The sequence below is a fragment of the Rhopalosiphum maidis genome, chromosome 4 (genome assembly GCF_003676215.2).
Source record: "Rhopalosiphum maidis isolate BTI-1 chromosome 4, ASM367621v3, whole genome shotgun sequence".
Taxonomy (NCBI): Eukaryota; Metazoa; Arthropoda; class Insecta; order Hemiptera; family Aphididae; genus Rhopalosiphum; species Rhopalosiphum maidis.
Genome location: NC_040880.1, coordinates 10,804,564 through 10,825,448, shown reverse-complemented (window position 1 = coordinate 10,825,448; position 20,885 = coordinate 10,804,564). Strand labels below are relative to the sequence as shown.

General features: G+C 28.9%; 1 protein-coding gene across 1 annotated transcript in view; it reads right to left on the bottom strand.

Annotated features, from left to right (window-relative positions):
- Positions 1-8,967: 8,967 nt before the first annotated feature.
- LOC113549109 (thyrostimulin alpha-2 subunit) overlaps positions 8,968-20,885 on the bottom strand; it is a 47,293-nt gene continuing 35,375 nt past the window's right edge. The window contains exon 4 of the mRNA XM_026950269.1: positions 8,968-9,472. Coding sequence (XP_026806070.1) covers positions 9,380-9,472 — 93 coding nt within the window. The 3' untranslated portion in view covers positions 8,968-9,379. The remainder of the gene's footprint in view (positions 9,473-20,885) is intronic.

Here is a 20,885-nt window from a genome sequence, read left to right as displayed (position 1 = left end):
AGATTTTGGTATTTTATGTTGACTAATTAATCTCTTAATTTATTGTCGGATGATAAATGAAAAATATTAGTCATGCATTTATTCTTCACCTGCGCAATCAATTCTTTAAATAAACATGTCTGATTGAAACTAACACACGTGTCGTATCCCTTTTGCAAACGCTTAAAAATCGTCAAAAAAAAAAAAAAAACCGCTTGTATGTTCGGGAGACACAACAGATTTTGTCGATCATAAAAAAAACAAATTTTATGCAACTACAAATAAAGGTCACAGTATACAAAACAAAATTAAATATTTAAAAAATAACGTTTCATTTGTATAACCGAAATTCATAAACGCAATTGTTTACCCTCGTTGCTGACCTTATATTTTTCATGGGCGACTATCCTTTAGTAAAAATTGATTCAACCATTCAATATTGTTCTTTGACATTCGTTTAACTATAATTGAAATTTAAATAATAATGGAGCAGCGTTAATTTTCGGGTTAAATAATCTATTTATAAATAAAATTAAAACAATGAATAAATATTCGACGTAGGAACATTTTCTTTAAAAACTTAACGATTTATTGATCTCGTATGACCGCATTTTAAAACGACGAAAACCAAATATGAACGCGGATTGACATGCAAAAATTTCCGACGGAACTCTGCAGCTTTCAAAACACAGACTTCTTATATCATCAACGTGTTTAGTGTTATGTATTGAATTTGTTATACTTTGTTGTGAATTGTGTTCATTATTCATTGAACTATAGCACTATCGATTGATGAGACCTTCTAAATAATATAATATTATAGTATGGTATAGATACGTGATTGTTTTTGTGATCTAAGAAAACCTGCAGTATACTGTTCTCCCAGGTTTGAGATAAATTTTTATTTTACGATAATTTGATTGGTCCGCCACGAGACCGGTACATCAGTGAAAATTATCGTTGATGATATTATCGAATCTTAAATAATAGTATTTTAACAAATGTTTGACATTTTCAAGTCATCGAAACTGTATTGTGCCATCTACATCGATCTATAGAATTTAGTGATTCACTCATCGCCTCGTAAATGGGAAGGTGAGAGGTGTGCAGTGTCGAATGTTCGTGAAAACTATAGTTTAATAGTAGGTACCTAAGTTGGGTTTGGTTAATAAAGTCGCCTCCAGAACTACACCTAAAATTTTTAATGATTTAAAACATGCCGTTAACAGACAGTGTACACATACATAATAATAATGTACACTGGCATTATACGACTAGCAAAAATGTTATCGTTATTAAGTAAATATTTTAGTTTCGTTTTAACGATATTGGATTAATGTAAACATTTAGTAATAATAAAAGAAAAATCTTTTTGAAAGCGTAGACACTATTATTACACTCGTGCACACATGAGCACATATTTAATTAACCTTTTATGTACGACTAAACAAACTTTATCGAAGGAATAATAATAATACGTAATAATCCGGCGTTAAATAACATTAAAAATTGTTTAATCCTTTCATCTGATCGCCGGCATGGAACCATAAAAGTTCGGAGTACAAATTTCCGGAAAATGCCGTCGAATAACAACCCGTATAGCTATTTATCGTTTACGTCATCAAACGATATCAAATCGCATCGCAAAAATAATGAATGACGTAAGGCATTGTGCTATATATATTATTTTATGGCGTTTACCTATCGCTTGTATAGACTTGTTGACGTCATTGATACTCACGGTCCACGACAATCTACTGTGGATACGCACTATAGTCAGTTCCTATAACGCCATTCATAAATTCGTTTTCATAATAACTCAGTCGTTAACACGTCTAAAAACCTTTATCCCGAACACACGGGGTGTAAAAACTATTATAACTGCACGTGGGTATAGACAGTCCTTATTATAGGTGGCGTTTAATTATACGCGTAACATTCGGGTCCCGTTCGCTCCTATAAAAAGAAAAAGAAAATATTTTCGTTTAAGCCAAAAATTATTTGGTATAAAAAAAAATATTGTGGTATAATAAGAGTACATATTATCATTGTTGTAATTTATGCGAATTGAAATGCTCGACATGTTTTCTTGTGTCAAACGGCATTGTGACGTACTACTCGCAATAGGTTTACAGTCAAAATTTAAATTATATACATCCCGAGCTATCGTACACGATTCACACAACACACCTATCACTGGTCAAATAGTTAGTTTTAAACCGATAGATATCTAAATACTATATGTCAATCCATTTAAAGACGATATGGAATTAAAACTATTTATTTTGACGGAAACGAAGAATTGGACTTTTTAATGTGGAGGAAATTGAAATGTCGACCTTCTGTATAAATGTCATGCTTGACGGGGGCATGGCTAATAGATGTAGATTATATTTGATCATACCCATTTTTACTATTCAACATTTTTAGTAGACCAATTTATTCCTCTGTTAGATAGCATAGTTCTTTAAAAGACACATGTAGTAAATAGTAACTTTTGAGTATTACTCAAAATAAAAATATTATTACAATGATAACAAAAAAAAAAAAAAAAATGTAATGCATTATAATGTGGTGTAAATAATAACAGTGTTGTATTTTTCTCATCAGCACTAACATAGACAAGTTTCTTACAATATCCATTTATGTATATGCATGATAATATATTCGTAGAAAAAACGTACGTTTTTTATTATTGCATGAAGTAGACAATAATATGATGTAAATATTATATTTTGGAACACAGAAGAATATGTGGTAAATGAGTTGATGAAAAAACCTAGAAAAATAGTTATTATTTTTAAAAATATTACACATTTTGCTGGTTTTCTGCAAATTATTTTTTCCTAACACTATACATGAAAATTATAATACTGTGACTTTCTATTTCTCTATTAGTTTATTTCATATTTTTTTTCGTTAATCGTTTGTATAACATATAATGTTTAAGTGCATCGATGGTCAAAAATATTGAAAAATTATTTATGTGTATATCCCCTCCCCTTTTCATAATGTACATGTACCGGCATATAATATGTTGATAACCTTTCATTTTTCGATACTTCGTTTATATTCAGTGACGGACTATGAAAAAAATTTGACCAGGAAAAATTATTAGTCCAGTTCTCATATTTGTTTCATCGTGGTTATGTTTAGTGATTTTTAGGGTAGGCACAAATTAATGTTCATTTTGAAGTTGTTTAGAGCCTGGTGCGCCTAAATTAATAATTACTAAACAAAATCACTCATATTTTACACCTATTAAAAACAGAATAAAATATTGAACTAAAAAAAAATTGTACGTAGTTTTTTTAATAAATAATTTTAACTGTTCATTATATCAATAACATCAATATTATTTCAATATATTTTACTCTTTCTACTAGCCATGGCCCACTAGGAAAAGACACGATATTCCATCAGCATATTCCACCACAGCATAAATTATACTGAAAAATGTATTAAAATTTAAAAACGTTGAAAAAATTATTTGCCGGTGACAGTGTAGTAACATATAAAATCTAAAATATGTGTTTCTTCGGTGGACAACGTAATAAACAGCTCGCATTGTCTTTGTACTGTGTATAACACAGGTACAGATGCGATATAGGTACTTACTAAGAATTGGGTAGTTTGCATTTGGGCAAGTTTATATAAATTGCATTGGATTTATGCTATGAAGCCAATATATTTAAGCGAATTATTATAAAATATTTTCATGTGTTCGAGATATATATATTTTTTAATATTCTGTAATGAGTAACAGCAATATTTTATCAATGCATTTTCACGCTAATTTTAGAATGCAGACAGTCTGAATTTAATGGGTTTAATTAAAAATACCTTGTATTTTTTTATTATTATAATTAAAAATCAGTAATCAAGTTTAAAAATTGTGTTATTTAAAGTATTATTATAATTAAAAATCAGTAATCAAGTTTAAAAATTGTGTTATTTAAAGTATTATTATAATTATTAATTTTTTTTAGACCCACCTGTTGGAAATTGAATAATTGGTTTTTTTAATTTACTTTATTTTAATCACATACCTAAGCTTTATATTACCATACTTGTAGAATTTAATTTTCACCTTACGCGTACCTGATCCAAATCCGATGATAACAAAAGTTGTGATGAGATAGAAAAGAAAACTGATCGATGAATTTGTCTTTTTTGAAATTACTTGATTATTTCGTGACAAAAAAGTAAACATCAAAATGCAATTTAATAATAATGAGTGAACTAGATGATTAGCGATCCAGATAATAAACGCACTAAATACATCCAAAAAGAGCTACTCATATTAAGATACGTGTACTTAGAATAATAACTATAAAATCAAAAGCTATATAAGTTGTATTTGCAAGTATAACCTTTGAGTCAGCGAGCTCTGTAAGAACGGTGTTGAAATCAGAGTAATATTTGACGTTGAACAGTGGGAAAGTACACATCCTAAACGGGAAGATTCGGGTTTACGATATCATCAGAAGATTTAAATTTACATATGGTAAATACATTATCACCAATATCATGTTTGGTGAGCAAGGCGTACTTATTTGGCGAAACGAATGTTTTTTATTTTTTATTGTCATAACGAGATCACATAGTCGAACACGACAAATTACGTTTGGTGCAATTAGGCATATTTGGCAAAACTCGGCCTTTTATCCGGCATTTGTTGTTCGAAGACTTAATTAATTATTGGACTGCCGATAATATTGACCGTGATAAATTGACGAGCTCGCTGCAATGATAACAAAGCGAAAATAAAACGACGTACCTACTACGTGTGTGTTCTCATGCTAAACGTTGCGGCCGAACTGATCTCTGTTTGACTTATTTTATTTATATTTATACTTCTTTTCGCCTAAATATTTTGTGCGCTTTTGTTTATTGTTATTTATTTGGATATTTTTATTATAAACATTCGTTATTAAAGTATAAACATACACATATAAATAATAATAAACAGATATATTTTTGATAAATAGGTACTTTCATTCGTAAATGTATAAATCAGACCAATATGTTGTAATTATTTATTATTTATCATGCTATAATAATATTATTCATTATTTTTAAACAGGTAAACAAATCATAATACATAATTTGATTTGTATTAAAGTAATAAAAGCATGTAACTACAATAATCGATTTAATGCTTAATTTACTACTTCCATTAATTCAATACATTTTAATTTCTTTATAATTTCAATGTTCAAAATAAAAATTCTACACGAAAATTCAATAAAACATTATGTTTTAGATAAAAATATTTTTGCTCAAATAATGTACAAATTACTCACCAAACTATACTATCGTGTGCAATAATGCTAAAAAACTTGGTGTTGTTCGCTTCAAAAGTATTCCACTGATGTTATCAATTTAGAGTTGTAACGTGTGTTCATAAAAACCAAATTAAAAAAGATTTTTTTTTATTTATTACAAACTTTTCCTGACAAAGTCATTAGACTTATTTATAACAGTTTTTGTGGGCAATTTAACAACTAATAATTGATAATATAAATTATTTACAAACATTTACATAGATATATAATATAATGATGCATAGAATAGGATATAATATATTATATATTATACATTATTTTGAATCTTCACGGATTACGGTTAATAATTAATTCGTAAATGGTAAGAAAAACCGAATATGTATCTCCACGTTTTACTACTTAAAAACATTATAAATAATATACAGTATCTAAAATGTAACTACTACATGTTCGAATAAATATAATATATTAAATCCACCAAAAAGTCAGGTTCTCCTTTGACTAAAGTTTAATTTTTAAATAGATAAGTAGTCTATTAGTCTATACGTGGGAGTAACTGAAACTAAAAATACGACCAGCTGTGGGCTATATTAAATTGAAACTCAAGGTTTCGAGGGATTACAGAAATTTTTTCTAATGAGTAGAGAGCTAAACAAGTTATCCTTTTACCACTAATCACATTTTCATAGTTACAATATAAAGGATGATGTTCACCCAATATTTTAAAATTATGAATTTATTACATAAATGTATGTGTATACCGTAATATTATATTTCCAAATTTTTGAGATTTTTTATACCAATTTTAAGAAGTATAAATAGTATCGTGTGACGATACAAACTTCTGTTTTTCAAATGAGAGCCACTTCTTCTGTTTTACTGTAAATTATTCAGTTGATAATTGTTTTAAAATAATTGTTAGTCAATATTAAAATTCGTATGAATAGTTTCTCAATTACTGAAATGTTTATATTAGGAATAATGGTGCTTAAAAATAGATTTAAAAATATTTAAATTGATGTAATAATTGATGTGTATAGTATTTTACAAATGGATGTACTTACATAATGTATAATTTATAATACATAAATAGTGGATGTCTCATTATTCCTTAGTTTTTTTATTACGATCAATAATTTACTAAAATTTGTCTTGTGATAAATTATTTACGATTAAATAACGCGATACCTTCCAAAATAACGTAATAATATCATATTCATTTCGAACAATTAATATTGTGGTTTAAAAATTAATTTCACGGTAAGTCATATTATTTTGACATATTGTTTCCATAAAAATATAATAGTTATTATATGATAATCGTTACCCCGGTATGACCTATTGTTTGAAAATATTATTATACATATTAATTACCTATTAATCAATATACTTACACTCATTATAGTGCATTTGTCTAGTCCGCTGAATTCACTACGACCGGAAGTACAACATTATCGACGCTGTAACTATTATTTTTGACTTTGATGTATTTTTGTACTTGTCATGTACAGTTAATAATTATACATTTTCTAAGCTTTCAAGTATTGAAGTGAGTTATTTCTTTTGTAATTTTCAAACTGACGTGGACAGCTAATACACAAACTATATTTTTATTTAAATTTAAAAGTTTTCTGTTAATTAATTTCCTAAACATAAATAATTTGTTAAAGTTTTTCTTTTTTAACAAATAAATAAAACATAATACGCTTTATATTTTAAAAGTGTATAATCGAATATTCGTTATTTTATATGAAAAAAAAACTATCTTAGTAATGGCAATTAAAAATTAAATTAAATAAAGTTAAATTATTATTTATTTGTATGATTCATCGGTGAATTCAAAACGCCAGTTACCTACTTAAACTGTTTTTAATCAATTCAAAAATATGGCTAGCTAAATTCGACCGAGTTTCAATATGTCATAAACTTACCCGGCCTCGCATAATCTCATCATCTATATGGATACAGCTATATATTATATCATACAATATTATGTATTATGTGGAATACTTTCAAACACTACTATAAGGAAGTAAATCATTTTTATTCAGTTGAAATCGATCTGCTTGTAAGTGATTATTTTTCTCGGTACACAGTGTGTATCATTGAAAATAACTGCAACCTTACTGTGTGGTCAGTTATTTAACGCGCATTGCGGGAATACGCAATATTAAAAAACTCAATTTCCAAAACTCGATTTGTAAAAGATTCGGAATCAGTGTATTATATAAAAATGTATCTTTCTACGTAGGTACGTTACACCGTATTATTCTTCAATACACCGCACGTGTAAGTACACCGCATTCAGTGGTGAAAAACATATTTTTCCGCAAATTGTCTACCCGACGGCTATAATATCGATCCCGAGGAATACATTCGCCACCGTATTTGAACATACATAATAGACCTTGATTTCGAAATCCGATTTGAAAACCCTATACTGTTCGCATTTACTCGACGTGATGTTTTCATTTGTTGTTGTTGCAATATTATGAATTCAAACAAAGATGAAACGGACGAATAAGAAAATAATAACCCTACTTTTGGTATTTATGAATTTTTCTCTCGAACCGCGTCCGAGTAGAGCTTTTTTTTATCTCGAAATCGTCAAGACCTCTATTGAGTCTATTGACCCCGACGCCGTTCTATTCATCACAATAATAATTCGAAACACTGGTTCGAAATCGGAAACATACGTGACATACACCGTTATATGATATATATATTTATTACTTCAAATAGATTTTTTAACCAGAGCTCGAATTTATATGTACTTAAAAACCCAACATTTGTAAACGTATTAATTTTAAAATATAAAATATATGGACAATCTATCAACCGGTCAATAAAAGTTTTTATGACAAACAAACAATATGTTGTCCACGTATAAAAATATAAAACCAATACAATTGTAAAATATGAGTTTTAAAATTGTTTGACTCGCGGACGTGAATTTAAATCTCCATAAATAATCGCTCAAATTTAAGCTGCCCCGCACATCGATGTCGCTGTATTCGCATAAAAATCAATAATCAATAGAGCTTTTTCAATATAATATATTTGTATAACTGTATATGAATTTGGTTAACTATTAACATAATATCAAATACAAAACTTAGCTCATTTTATTCAAAACCGTTTAAATCGTAATTACTGGTAGTTGCAATAAATAAGTTAGTAAATTAAAAAAATTATGTAAGCTGTTTATCGGTTGTTCGTTTATTTGATTTATCACAAATTCACACATCGAGACAATCAATAATATATTACGTTTTTACCCGTTACCACTCTGATCGCTTGTCTTGGTAATAAAATCTGAGATACGTTCAACAGCAACGTTTAAGCTAATTCATAAGTTTTTTGCGGATTGCATCAGCCTGTGCGAGTGCTATGAAAAACGTCATTAAAAATGATTCGTGGCTGAAACACACGCCGCTAGTACGAGTACCAGTGTTACCGGCCGTGTATTACGAATCCGTCACCAACGTCGAATTCCCAACTCTATTCGATCTCTACGGTCGTAAAGCCACTGCGCTAAAACAAAAACATACTTACCTGGTATTTTTTTTTTTTTTTTACGTAGTTGATGAGCTACTGCGTAGCGTTGACGCACACTTTAATAATATTATAGTCTCACGCGCCGCAGCCTGCTTGAACGGAACGGGAAAAACGTGTGGAAACAATAATTATTCACACAATGTTGTGGTTAAATTTTTTAAATTTTATTAAACAAACAAAAATCATTATCATTCGATCGTCTAATCATAGTAATATCATGAATCGTAATAATAGGTAGTAAAACTAATAATCCAGATCTATAATGTGCATTTAACTAAAATACTATTATATAATATTCGGACTAGACATCGAGTGCCGAACTGTACAAACGAAGTATAATATTATCATTATGTTATTAAGTACAGTATTATAATGGTATTAATGATTAATGAGTTATAAATTACGACTGAGGAAACTATAGAGTAATATAGTTATAGTATATACTATAGTTTACTCGTGTAATAGTAATAATAGCGTTTGTTGATGTTTAAAAATTCTAATCAAAAATATTTTGTCTCCGTGGTGTGGTGAAATGTCCATCAAGAAAATAAAAATCACTCCTTCTTGCAGTGGTAACACGAACAGCTCAACGCTGATTTGAACACCAGCTTTCTCACCCCCTCCAAACAACGGACATTCACTTCGACCTGTAATCAAAATAATTGGTTGCCATTAACACATCATCGATTAACAGCTGTAAGCCAGAAAAAAATTACTAAATTCGTCGACAGCGGAAATCGACGGAATAATAATTCTACAATTACACGATATTAATAAATACTATGATGTATAATATAATAATATCGTAATTGGTATTTAGTATGACTAAAACTATTCAATATTTACTAGTTTCTTACAAGAAGTTTAAATTTTATAAATGTTTCCAAACATAGTTTACGTTACTCGTTAGCAACAGTTATTATTAAATTTGTTATGTTTTCGATAAGATGTTATTATTAATAATATCACAATATTGAACTCTTATATGAATATGATTTCACTAAACTAGATTACACGTGTATAATATTAATGCTTGGCAAACTATTATGTCAACGCTTCCGACGGAATTAACCCAAAGACAAACTTTAGTGATTGAAATTCAATTTGCTCCACTTAGCTCTGTAAACTTTGCTAAACACGTTCTATAATCCCCTTTAATGCAATATTATGTCGATTAATTACGTAGAAGACACCACTCAGGTAACCACGATACCTAAATTTCCATTAGTATTTTTTGTCTTCAAAACAAATAATTTAATTTGTGTATAGGCATATATATTTGTATACAGACAATCATAACTTTTGATGCATTCGTTTAGGGCAGTGGCGCCGCTGAACATTTACCGAAAACCGACAGGGAGCATGATTTAAATGCTTTAGTTCCACTCTTAATTCTCCTCAGTCGAAAATATCGGCTGTAATCCGAATCCCAGTTAAATACAGAACAACTAAGACGGAAAGTCATATCAATTAATAACGATTTTTAGTGGTTATTACAATATTGAAGTATTCGCATTCGCCGAATGTTTACGTGTTTTCTCAAAGTCTACGCAACACGCCTAAGTGCATATTTTCAACACAATATGAAGAACGTGTGCATATTAGGTAATATGTTTTATCGACAACAGAAATGTTGACTTTCATCGTCATGGCATCGTTTACAACAATTTATATTATTACGGGTATACAGATTTCTTTTTTATTCGAAAATTAGGTATTTTTTTTGAACTTATCAAAAAAAAAAACATTTATGAAATAAAATAATTTCACAGTAATAATTATAGTATAGTATTATTATTGACGAAATTACGATAGCGATGTCCAAAAAGTCACGTAGGCTAGAAATTGAGAAAACACTTAAAAAATAAATCCAGTAGAAATAATTGCCGAATCGCCCTATGTGGTTTGTTCATGACGTTTATGTATAGTATTATGATGTTGCGGAACGTGCAACTAGTTCACATTATTTCAGTTTAACAGTTATTGGCTTTATATATATTTTTAATCATGTGTATATCGTAGATGGCAAATATGTTTGTTGACTCATTATTGTCTATAAAGTAAGTACGTACTTTCTTTTATTTCATTGTTTTATCTTGTGATGACTACTGAAAAATGTTCAATGTTTTTAATAATATTAAAATAATATCTGCAAAACAAAACGTGCCGATTGTGCCGGCGCATGAATCTACGTCTCCATTTTCGATAAGTACAGAAAATGTTATTGCATGTATTGTAATAAATTAAGAAAAGAAGAAAATATTCAAGTTAATGTATAATAATAATATTATCTGTAATGTACCATTAGAAAATGACATCAGTATCAATAGTCAAGATATATTAAATATTTTTGAAAAAACAGATACTTGTATATAATTGCATTAAATATTTTAATTTATTGAAATAATATATGATGTTAAATTATGTTGATAAATTTTACAATACATTTTTTTTTTTAATTTTCTTTTAGTAAAATAATTGCATTCATTTATTAAGAAAATACTTGTTACAAAGTATGTCACTGTGTTTATACTTATATCCACAATTTAATATATGTTATATATCATTTTAAAACAATTGAATGAGAGCTTAACCATTTAAAAAGAGCCATTTAACAATGGACGCTTTATGAATTTAATTTTCAATACACTAAACTCACCCAAACTTTAAATACCTATAAAGTATAATGTATTATTACAATCTGATTAAACATAATCAATATTCTAGTTGAGAAAACAAAATTAAAAATATGGGAAATTTAATGTAATAATTTAAAAAAAAACTTTTAATGGGTGTAATAAAGGTAGAAATATATTTATCTTTTACCGCTTTAAATGATGCAACAAGTACAATAATGTTTTCTTATCAAATACTCAAAAAATGAATTTATTTGTATATTCCCGCACATGTATCCATAACATAACTTAGTCCATTATACAGAATTATTACGTATAATTCGCAACTGATAGATTTGGCCAAACTTCAGCATACCTAATATTATAATTTATGATACAATGCGCCTAATATTATAAACACGACGATCAAACAACAAAAATCAATTTATATGATTAATTAACGAACTAAAATGGTTTGAGACCGTATGTTGTTAAGCGCATTATGTGTGTGTACAAAAGGTGTTAATTCCACCACTGAACGACAATATAATATTATTATGTTATATTATAGGCACGTGTGATAATATATTATTGTACATTCGCGACAAAGCCCTAATTGAATATTAACCAGACACACTGTATAAACGGTAACACCTCGAACGTTCAATCTAAACGCGATTGATATAATATATATTGCTACTTAAAATATAATATTATTATAACCCTCCCCCCCCCCCGACAACGACTACTTTAATAGTGCCGACATAGTATGTGTAGTAATGATATGATGTAGTGTACGCCCAACGCACAAATGTATAAATTCCGTACACGGCATATATTTATCATGAGATAGTTGCCAAATTTATAACTTTTCCAACGATACTGGAATTTTCTTTTATGATTTCAGATACTAATATTTTTTTTAAACAATGTATTTCGCGATATTAAGTGAAACCACCACTAACGGACGTTCCCAAATAGTAAAACAAATAGCATTTCGTATTGTTTCCGTGCAGCTTGAACGAGACGGGATTTGTGTATAGTCATAATAAGTACCCATAAAAACAATCCATTTCTTATTATAATTGAAAAGTCTCGTATTGATCTTTAAGTATAATTTTATAGTTTTACACTATAGCACCTAATGATTAGAATATACCTATCGTTTTCATAGGATCTTTGAATACATTTGAACACGACAAGAAAAACTATAGTTTGTATAGACCTACAGAAGTAGGTGTCGCCTCTTTATAGTAGACACAGTTATCCATGGATTTCCACTTCGACGATTCACCTGTAGCGCCCATCTCGATTGAAATGAATGCACTATCAACTAAAATATTCTATGTCTCAACACAAACAAATTGAACAATCGTTTGTACAACTCTTAAGTCACCCATCTCTTAACATAAACTTGACGACCACGAAAAATGTGATAGTATTTATCATTGTATAAGAAAATACAACTGATATCACGAAAGTAATTAACAGTATTGTAATAATGATAACAATAGAGGTTCTATTGTGATACATACTAAAAGCTCTATACGAGTATAATACTGAAAATAACAATATTCTGTACTTCTTTAAAATGTAAATTCAGCGATAGCGATTTTACGAATGTTTATTATAACATGTATATAACTCTAAAGGCAAATACCGTCCAATTAGAATCAAAAAAATATGGCGATTTAAATTTACAACGATACAACAACGGTGTAGTAAACCAAATATGCAGGATAAACATCTTACGAGAAAGTATAGTACTTATAGTGAAAAGTACAAACTTTTTGATGTACTTACATTTATTTATAGGAAAAAATTTAATTTTACAGAACCAAATCTGTCTGTAGTACATAGAATGTAGATACATAATAATAACAATCAACATTCAAGTACTAATAATTAGATAAGTTAAAGGCGCAATGGGTGGTCGTTTTGATCCTCGTCAAATGCTATCAATGGTTTTGACGAAACGCATGTCCGTTTCCTTATTATAGTTCAATTTTTATTCAAAACTATTATAATAATATATAATATATAATATTATACATACAGAATGATTCACCATGTATACTCGCCTCTTTATTTCTTCAATATTGCAATCGATATTTTAAGATCACACTGTCAAATTCTTCGGATTTTCTACTACTTAAGGAGTGTCCGCTGGAAATATAAACTTTTGTTTTTAAATGAAAATCCTCAGCTTTTTCTACTGTTAATTATTGATGCAATTTTTTTTTTTTTTGAAAATTATAACGTAACAAAATCGAAATTCATACGAATAGATTTTGAGTTATTTAACCGCGTGTTCATAAAAATGGGGTCTAGCACGCTTGGTGATTCACTCTGTAGTCACTCAGATTTTATGAAATGGGAGAAATAACAAGCGATAATCGTGATATAATATCTGCAAGACGTTCTCTACCACTGGTGCAACGACATTGTGGTGATTGATTTAACAGAATTATTTTTTTTAAATATTTTTCGTAGTCAATTAGTCGAAAGCAATAATCGTGTCTTGTGAAAACCACAACAATTAATATTTTAATCCATACAATGTTTGACGCGTATACAAATGTCGCTTAATCGTATAGAAAACAATATCGCAAACAAATATTTGTCGGTTGTGCTATGCGAGTATTTTAAACGCACTTTAAACATACATTAGGAGTTGGCGGCACTTAAAGTATCAATTACGGACTAAGATGTAATAAAAGGCTGCACGCAAAATTCGTATTAAATGTTTTGGAAGGCATTCGCTTGGGATGAATGTATCTTCTTTCAACCTTACCGCCAAGTCATATCCTAGCTGTTTTCCCACTCGAGTCAAATAATGTAGCGACTAGTTTGTGCATGTGTCACATAGTATTTCATTAGTCGTACTTATATTGGTACATGTTTCAGTACAATAGTTATGATATTTTATTTTTTTTATTGAAATAATACTTCAAATACTTTCTTATCTAGATGACTCAAAATGTTGTAAAATTACCACTTAATATTGTTTAATATTGTGATATTAGTTTGACATTTATCACTAAAAATTACGATTTTTCATAATATTTAAATTGTATGTATATAAAATATGTATCAACACATATGCCATCGTTAAAGGTAAGCATAACCTTTTAAAATCAGGAAATTTTTTATGTTTCATATTAAATAAAATAATTTTTTATTATTAGGTTTTATTTTAAATTGCCTATTAAACTTCTGTAAATATTCTCTTAAAAAGTTCTCATAAATACTTAATATAATAATATATGACATTTAACATCACTATAATTTTATTTACCTGAACAGTGTGCTTAAACCACGAATACAATATTATGTAAGCCTTAATTTTTTATGTGCTTCTCTGTGACATTATCGATCATTCTGTTCCCAATGTTCCTAATCAGAACTTGTACTATATTATAATTATAATACATTTTTTTTATTTTGTATTGTGTAATCAAAATTATACTCATATGAAAATATTGATATTTTATTCCTCTTTTCGCGTCATCTCTTTGGATGGAGATATTGAATTTATAATTTTTTCAATGATTTGCAGTCTATTTATGCATTATTATACACCAAATTTTCAATATAAGTACTTATGTAAATATATTAATAATAAACGGTCACGAGTAAGTTTTAGTAATTACAAACATTAGCCGTCAAAATTGCAATTCTAACATAACTAAAATATTATATTTCGAAATTTAAGAAATTTAATTATGATGTTTAGACTTTTTAAATATACTTTAAAAATATATTATCATATAACAATATATTTTAAAATATTTAAATTGCTTATGTCTGTGTATATTATTTTATCCTGACGATAAAAACCTTTCTTTTATTTCCAAATGTATTTTCTTTTGTACTGTTAATATATGAAGCAAATGGTTATTTTTAAAATCGTAGTAAACAATGTAATATTAATTTACCATTGTTTTATGATTATGGAAATTGTTGAATTATAATAAGGACTAGACTAAATCGTACGATTATTTTTTATTTAATGATTAACCTATATCTTTTATAGTACGTATTCTAAACTTATGATCATGAAATATATGTTATCCATCAAGATTAACAACTCTAAAACTTCTTGTTTCAGTTTTAATGTAGATATTTTATCTTATAGTTTACAAAAAATCCGTCTAACTAATAATTTCGAGTAAAACAATATATTCAATATTCATAATACACTTAAAGGTAAAGTCATATACTTATTATGTGCCTATATAATATTAATACAAATTTATCTATAGAATGATTGCATTATTTGTTATAAGACGATAATATGTAACAATAACAACAGGCATAATAATTATATGATTGATACACGTGTATATTATATCAACACGTGCCGCGGGTATAGTATAATATACTATATATAGGTTCATATTCGAAAATAATTTTGTGAATGGGCGCTACCTTCCCACTGTATATTATTTTGCTCTAAAATTTTTCGCTCCAACAAGTAACGCGCGACGTTGCTTTTCGAACAAAATACGAAATCGATACGCACAATGCCCATTGATATGTTTTACTAACCTAAAAGTCCAAAAAGAGGCAATTCAGAGGAACAATATCAGGCTTAGAAAAATATATATATATCAAATACCGAAGAATTATTTTAGTCACATACATAGTTAGATGTTCATTTTAGTCGATATATATATATATATATATATATACATATTATCTATTTACGTCATAAGGTTGTTGTTGTGCGTTTATAGTGAAAAACGGTTAAACCAAAGGAAAGTAATGTCATAATCATTTTCAATGATTTATTTTGACATCGTATATAGTTTACGTATTCAGGTTATTATAGAATCCCAATCAATTGTATCAAAAAAAAATATATATTTTTTTGATACAATATATTTTATGTGGAATGCAAAGGGCCAATAGAGAATGCAAATGAACAAATACAATTAACATAATATTATTCTAGTGGTTGAATTAGTTCAAATCAGCTGGTTCTATTTCTTTGCCGCTGTTTACGATGAATAGCCGAGTACATACTCAATAATATAAAACGATTGCGATGGGGTAAAGTATGTCTGCTAACTAATAAACGAAACGAAATCGTATTTTAACGAAAACCATTAATGTGACCACAAACTCGGCTCTATCCTAGTATCGCGCCATGAGCTATTTCACATGGGTATTATCAACCGATTCGCCGGGGTAATGATGGGTAATCATAGTGTACAAGTGCTGCAGACTGCGGCGGTATAGGATATATAATGTGTATTCAAAATGATTGTTAATTATTATAATATTCTATTATACGGCATTTCAATGCGTTATATTTAGTGTAGTTTGTACGGTATCATAATAGTATTGTACGTATTCGTAACGAACGGACGGTACCGGGAAGTCGCCCTTCCCACGACAACCGGGTGGGTACCGTTACCGCGGGGGTGGTGAGGGACGGAGTCGGTCGTTAACGATGTATAGCCAGCGCACGTGTCTTGATTTACTCGGAGTTAAAAGTGCGTTTGACGCGTGCGGCGAAGATATAGAAATAATATCTACGTCGAGAAGAAAAAATGTATACATTATAAATTATTATGATAAGAAAAATAATAATACACATTGATGTACCATATATAATATTAATATTTATATACCATCACGTCGATCGAAAACGTTTTATATGATTATGGTGAACTATGCAGTAATCATATATAATAACATATTACGTTTCGTATCAATGTATTTTCACGTGAGATATAACTCAATAAACGTTTGACATCTCACATATATGCTGTGCGCAGTCACGACATCGTTATAATAGACGTCACACTTGTTATATGTTTGTAAATAATGTTTTTGTATTTGAATACCGTTTAAAAAAAAAAAAAAAACAAAACATTAATTTAACCGCTTACTTATTTTATGGTTTTAAACGCAAAAATAAAGATGAACACTTCAAATATATTTTAATATTTAATGTATATATGTATATAATATATATATATATTTAATTATAATAAAAACCTAATATTTTTAATTATTAAAATGTTACATTTTCAATATTTTTTAATATTAATATAAAACTAAATTGATTTGAGTTATATTATATATATAAGTTTAAGTTTATGCGTTCAGCCCTATATCGAAATCTAATACCGGCGAGGCGGTGAGCGACGGTAGGATAACCGATATAAGAACCACTTTTATAATACATATTATATTATAAAAAAATAAATTAAAAGTTTGATTTATGCATTTAATATTATTTTTACGACTTTGGCATATTATTAAGTGCATGTACAACATGTAAATATTATTCAATATAATATTTACAATTAATCGATTTATGCGACTACGCGATCTTACACGAAACTTTACATTTATAACGTAGAAAATAATTAGGATATTTGAAATATCCTGTATTTATACTCACAAATTCATATTACTTTCCTAGCTCAATAAAATAAATCAACTAGGTACTATATTATTTATTTTAATTTACTTAGTAAGAATGTAAATAAAGCGCCTTCGTTTTTTTCCTGTTCAAATATTATTTTAAGGAACGTCACTATAGTTTTTCCAATAAAGTATTGAAAATATGAATGAAAATTGTATTTTAAAAAAACTTGAACGATTGTTAAAATTAAATGCATCTTTTGTACTTCGATAGTATGAAATATATCTATGTTAAAATCAAATCTAAACATAAATTAAAAATACTTCAAACACTAATCTTTGATCATTTTGTTTTTATAATTCAAAATTTTATCAGAAACACTATAGTATATTTCACAAAATGTCCTTAGACTTGACAGCGCATGTTTGAATGATTTATTTTATTGAAATTCATTTTTTTTTTTTTACTGCGAAATTTAAACTATTAGAATTATATCAATTTTTTATCAATGTGTTTGTGATGATTTAAAAAACACTTAAATGTTCTGTCTTATATATTTCCACCAGTGTTCAGAATATTTAAATCGGATCAAAATATTGTAACAGTTCTGCAAGTCTTATTACAATCATACGATTATATCCAATGTAATCAAAAACATACACACGAAAACCCTAATCGGAAGAACACTAATCTCATATTCAATCTCAACATTCATATGGTATATTAAGTTATTGATTATTCGACGGTGGGGTGACGAACCGGAAAACGGTCGTCGTAGGACTGGCATAATATTATTGTGTTACGCACACCCGCAGCCAACGTGCAGGTTTTTAATTTATTACGTAAGATGACTCCGACATCGTTTGCTATTGTTTTTTTTTTTTATCCACCCTTCTCGGCTTCTCGATGTTTTTATTATTATTAATTTTTTTTTATGAAGCACGTTTTTTAAGCGACCGATCATTATTAGTCTCTTGGTGAGGTGTCCATCGCCAGCACGTTGTAACTGAATCGCGCAACCATCGTAAATTAAATCTCTACAGTCTATCTGCAGTAAGGTACTGCTACGGCGATGAGCGTAAAAAAAAATTATACCAACAAAATAACGTATATACACGGCGGTGTTTTGGGATTTATAAAAAAAAAAAAAAAAACTCCAAACCGAATTCATAAACGATCGTTATTGCTACCAGCTAACGGCGGTCGTAGTCAAAGAGTATTATAGTAACATATACGTGTGCGTATATCGGCTCGTAAAATATTGTTTGAATAATCAGCTCTCGGGAAATCACCCACGTGAGTCATTTCGGGTTTATTCTCTCACTCCCACTCTCACTCTATTCTATCCGCATAGACCCCCGGCGTACCCTAGACGACGACGCTTCGGTGACCACAGTAGTGCCTGTTGCTTGACATCCACGCTTGCGACTGGACCTGAAACAACGGACTACAGACGCGCCGCCGATAGACTATATACCAGGGGTGGCCAACATGAATATGTACGCGAGCCACATATATCAATGCAATTACATCAAGAGCCAAATTATCTAATCTGTACTATAACACCACAAAAATAATAAAGATACCTAACATCCGATAAACATATCAAATTACAAAATATGAAATGATAAAATAATGATAATAAAAAAAAATTTTTTTTTTTTTATAAATGTATGCAAAAAAAATTAAGATTTTGGTTTTTGTAAATAAGACCGCGATGAAGAGATCCTCAATTCGGCAACCCCTGCTATATACCGTCGCGGCACACATAGTACAGAGCGATTAGAATATTCGCGTTACCGATACGTTTAGTACGTCGTAAAAATTATAGCGGATTTTCGATCGCTCTGTATCCATAAAAAATACGAAAGATCGACAGGCGTATTGTATGTAATGAAGAGGTAGGTATATTGTTATCTACGCGCGAGTTCGAAGTCTTTCGGGCGTCAACGGTGTAAACGAGTTAAGTCCGCCGGCGAACAATAACACTCTTAAGTCGCGACGCACAATCCTCGTATTTTTTGCCGTTGGCGTTCTCTTTTCGCGGCGATTGTTTCCTCTCGCTCGTCTTCTCCGTCTCTTTTTGTTTTATATAGAAAACAAAAAAAGTTCTTTGAGTTCTTTGAACGAACGTGAATTTTTCTCTCGCTACATACGGCATACAGAAAATACCAATACTCTGGTTGTGGTGCAGAAGTTTTCGTATGCAAATATCAGCTTCGATCGAAGTAACGAAAAAAATATTGTCATGTTACGCATTATTAATTTGTATTATGAGTGTTAATCGTGGTATTTTTATATAAGACTAGAAACCAAGGTGGGCTATATAAACACATCGAAACAATATAATAATGTATAGTCAAACGGCACGTGTCTATATTGGCAATACATTGTACCGTGTTTAAGCATTATGTCAATTTAAAATCATCGAAAAGACAACTCGTATTCAAAAGTTTCTGAACGAACCTAGGTTTACTATAATATTATTATAATAGTGTTTCTACACCCAAAGTTTTATAAAACATAATATCAATATTTTCATAAAAATTAAAAAAAAATCACTATATTTCCAATCTTCTTTATCGTAATAACTAATCAAATATAAATGGTGAAATTTCAAATGTATTGGGTCATTAATATTTTAAAAACAACCAAATAGTAAAATAGTGTGGTGAAAATACCTATACGTTGGAAGAATATTAAACACTAACTACAAAAGGAAAGTTTTGAAATAACAACTTTTATTTTGGAAAAGATGTATTTCCTCGTGCATAAAAAGTAGAAATGAACATATTTTTTATGGTTCATCCAAAGTGAACGAATAGAAGTTTTTCATTTGATTGAAATTAATTTTTTCGCTTCATTCATAATGCAATGGAAATCGTTTAGTATAATATTATGTATACGGATAATATTTTATCACTGGGTTTGAGGAAATGACTAAATATCTTATCAACATTTTTTATGTCTTTTGGCACACGTATTCTATTAAATATTTAGTAATATATTTTTACTCCTACGTTGAGTATAAAAAAAAATAATCATATGTATTTATACAATACT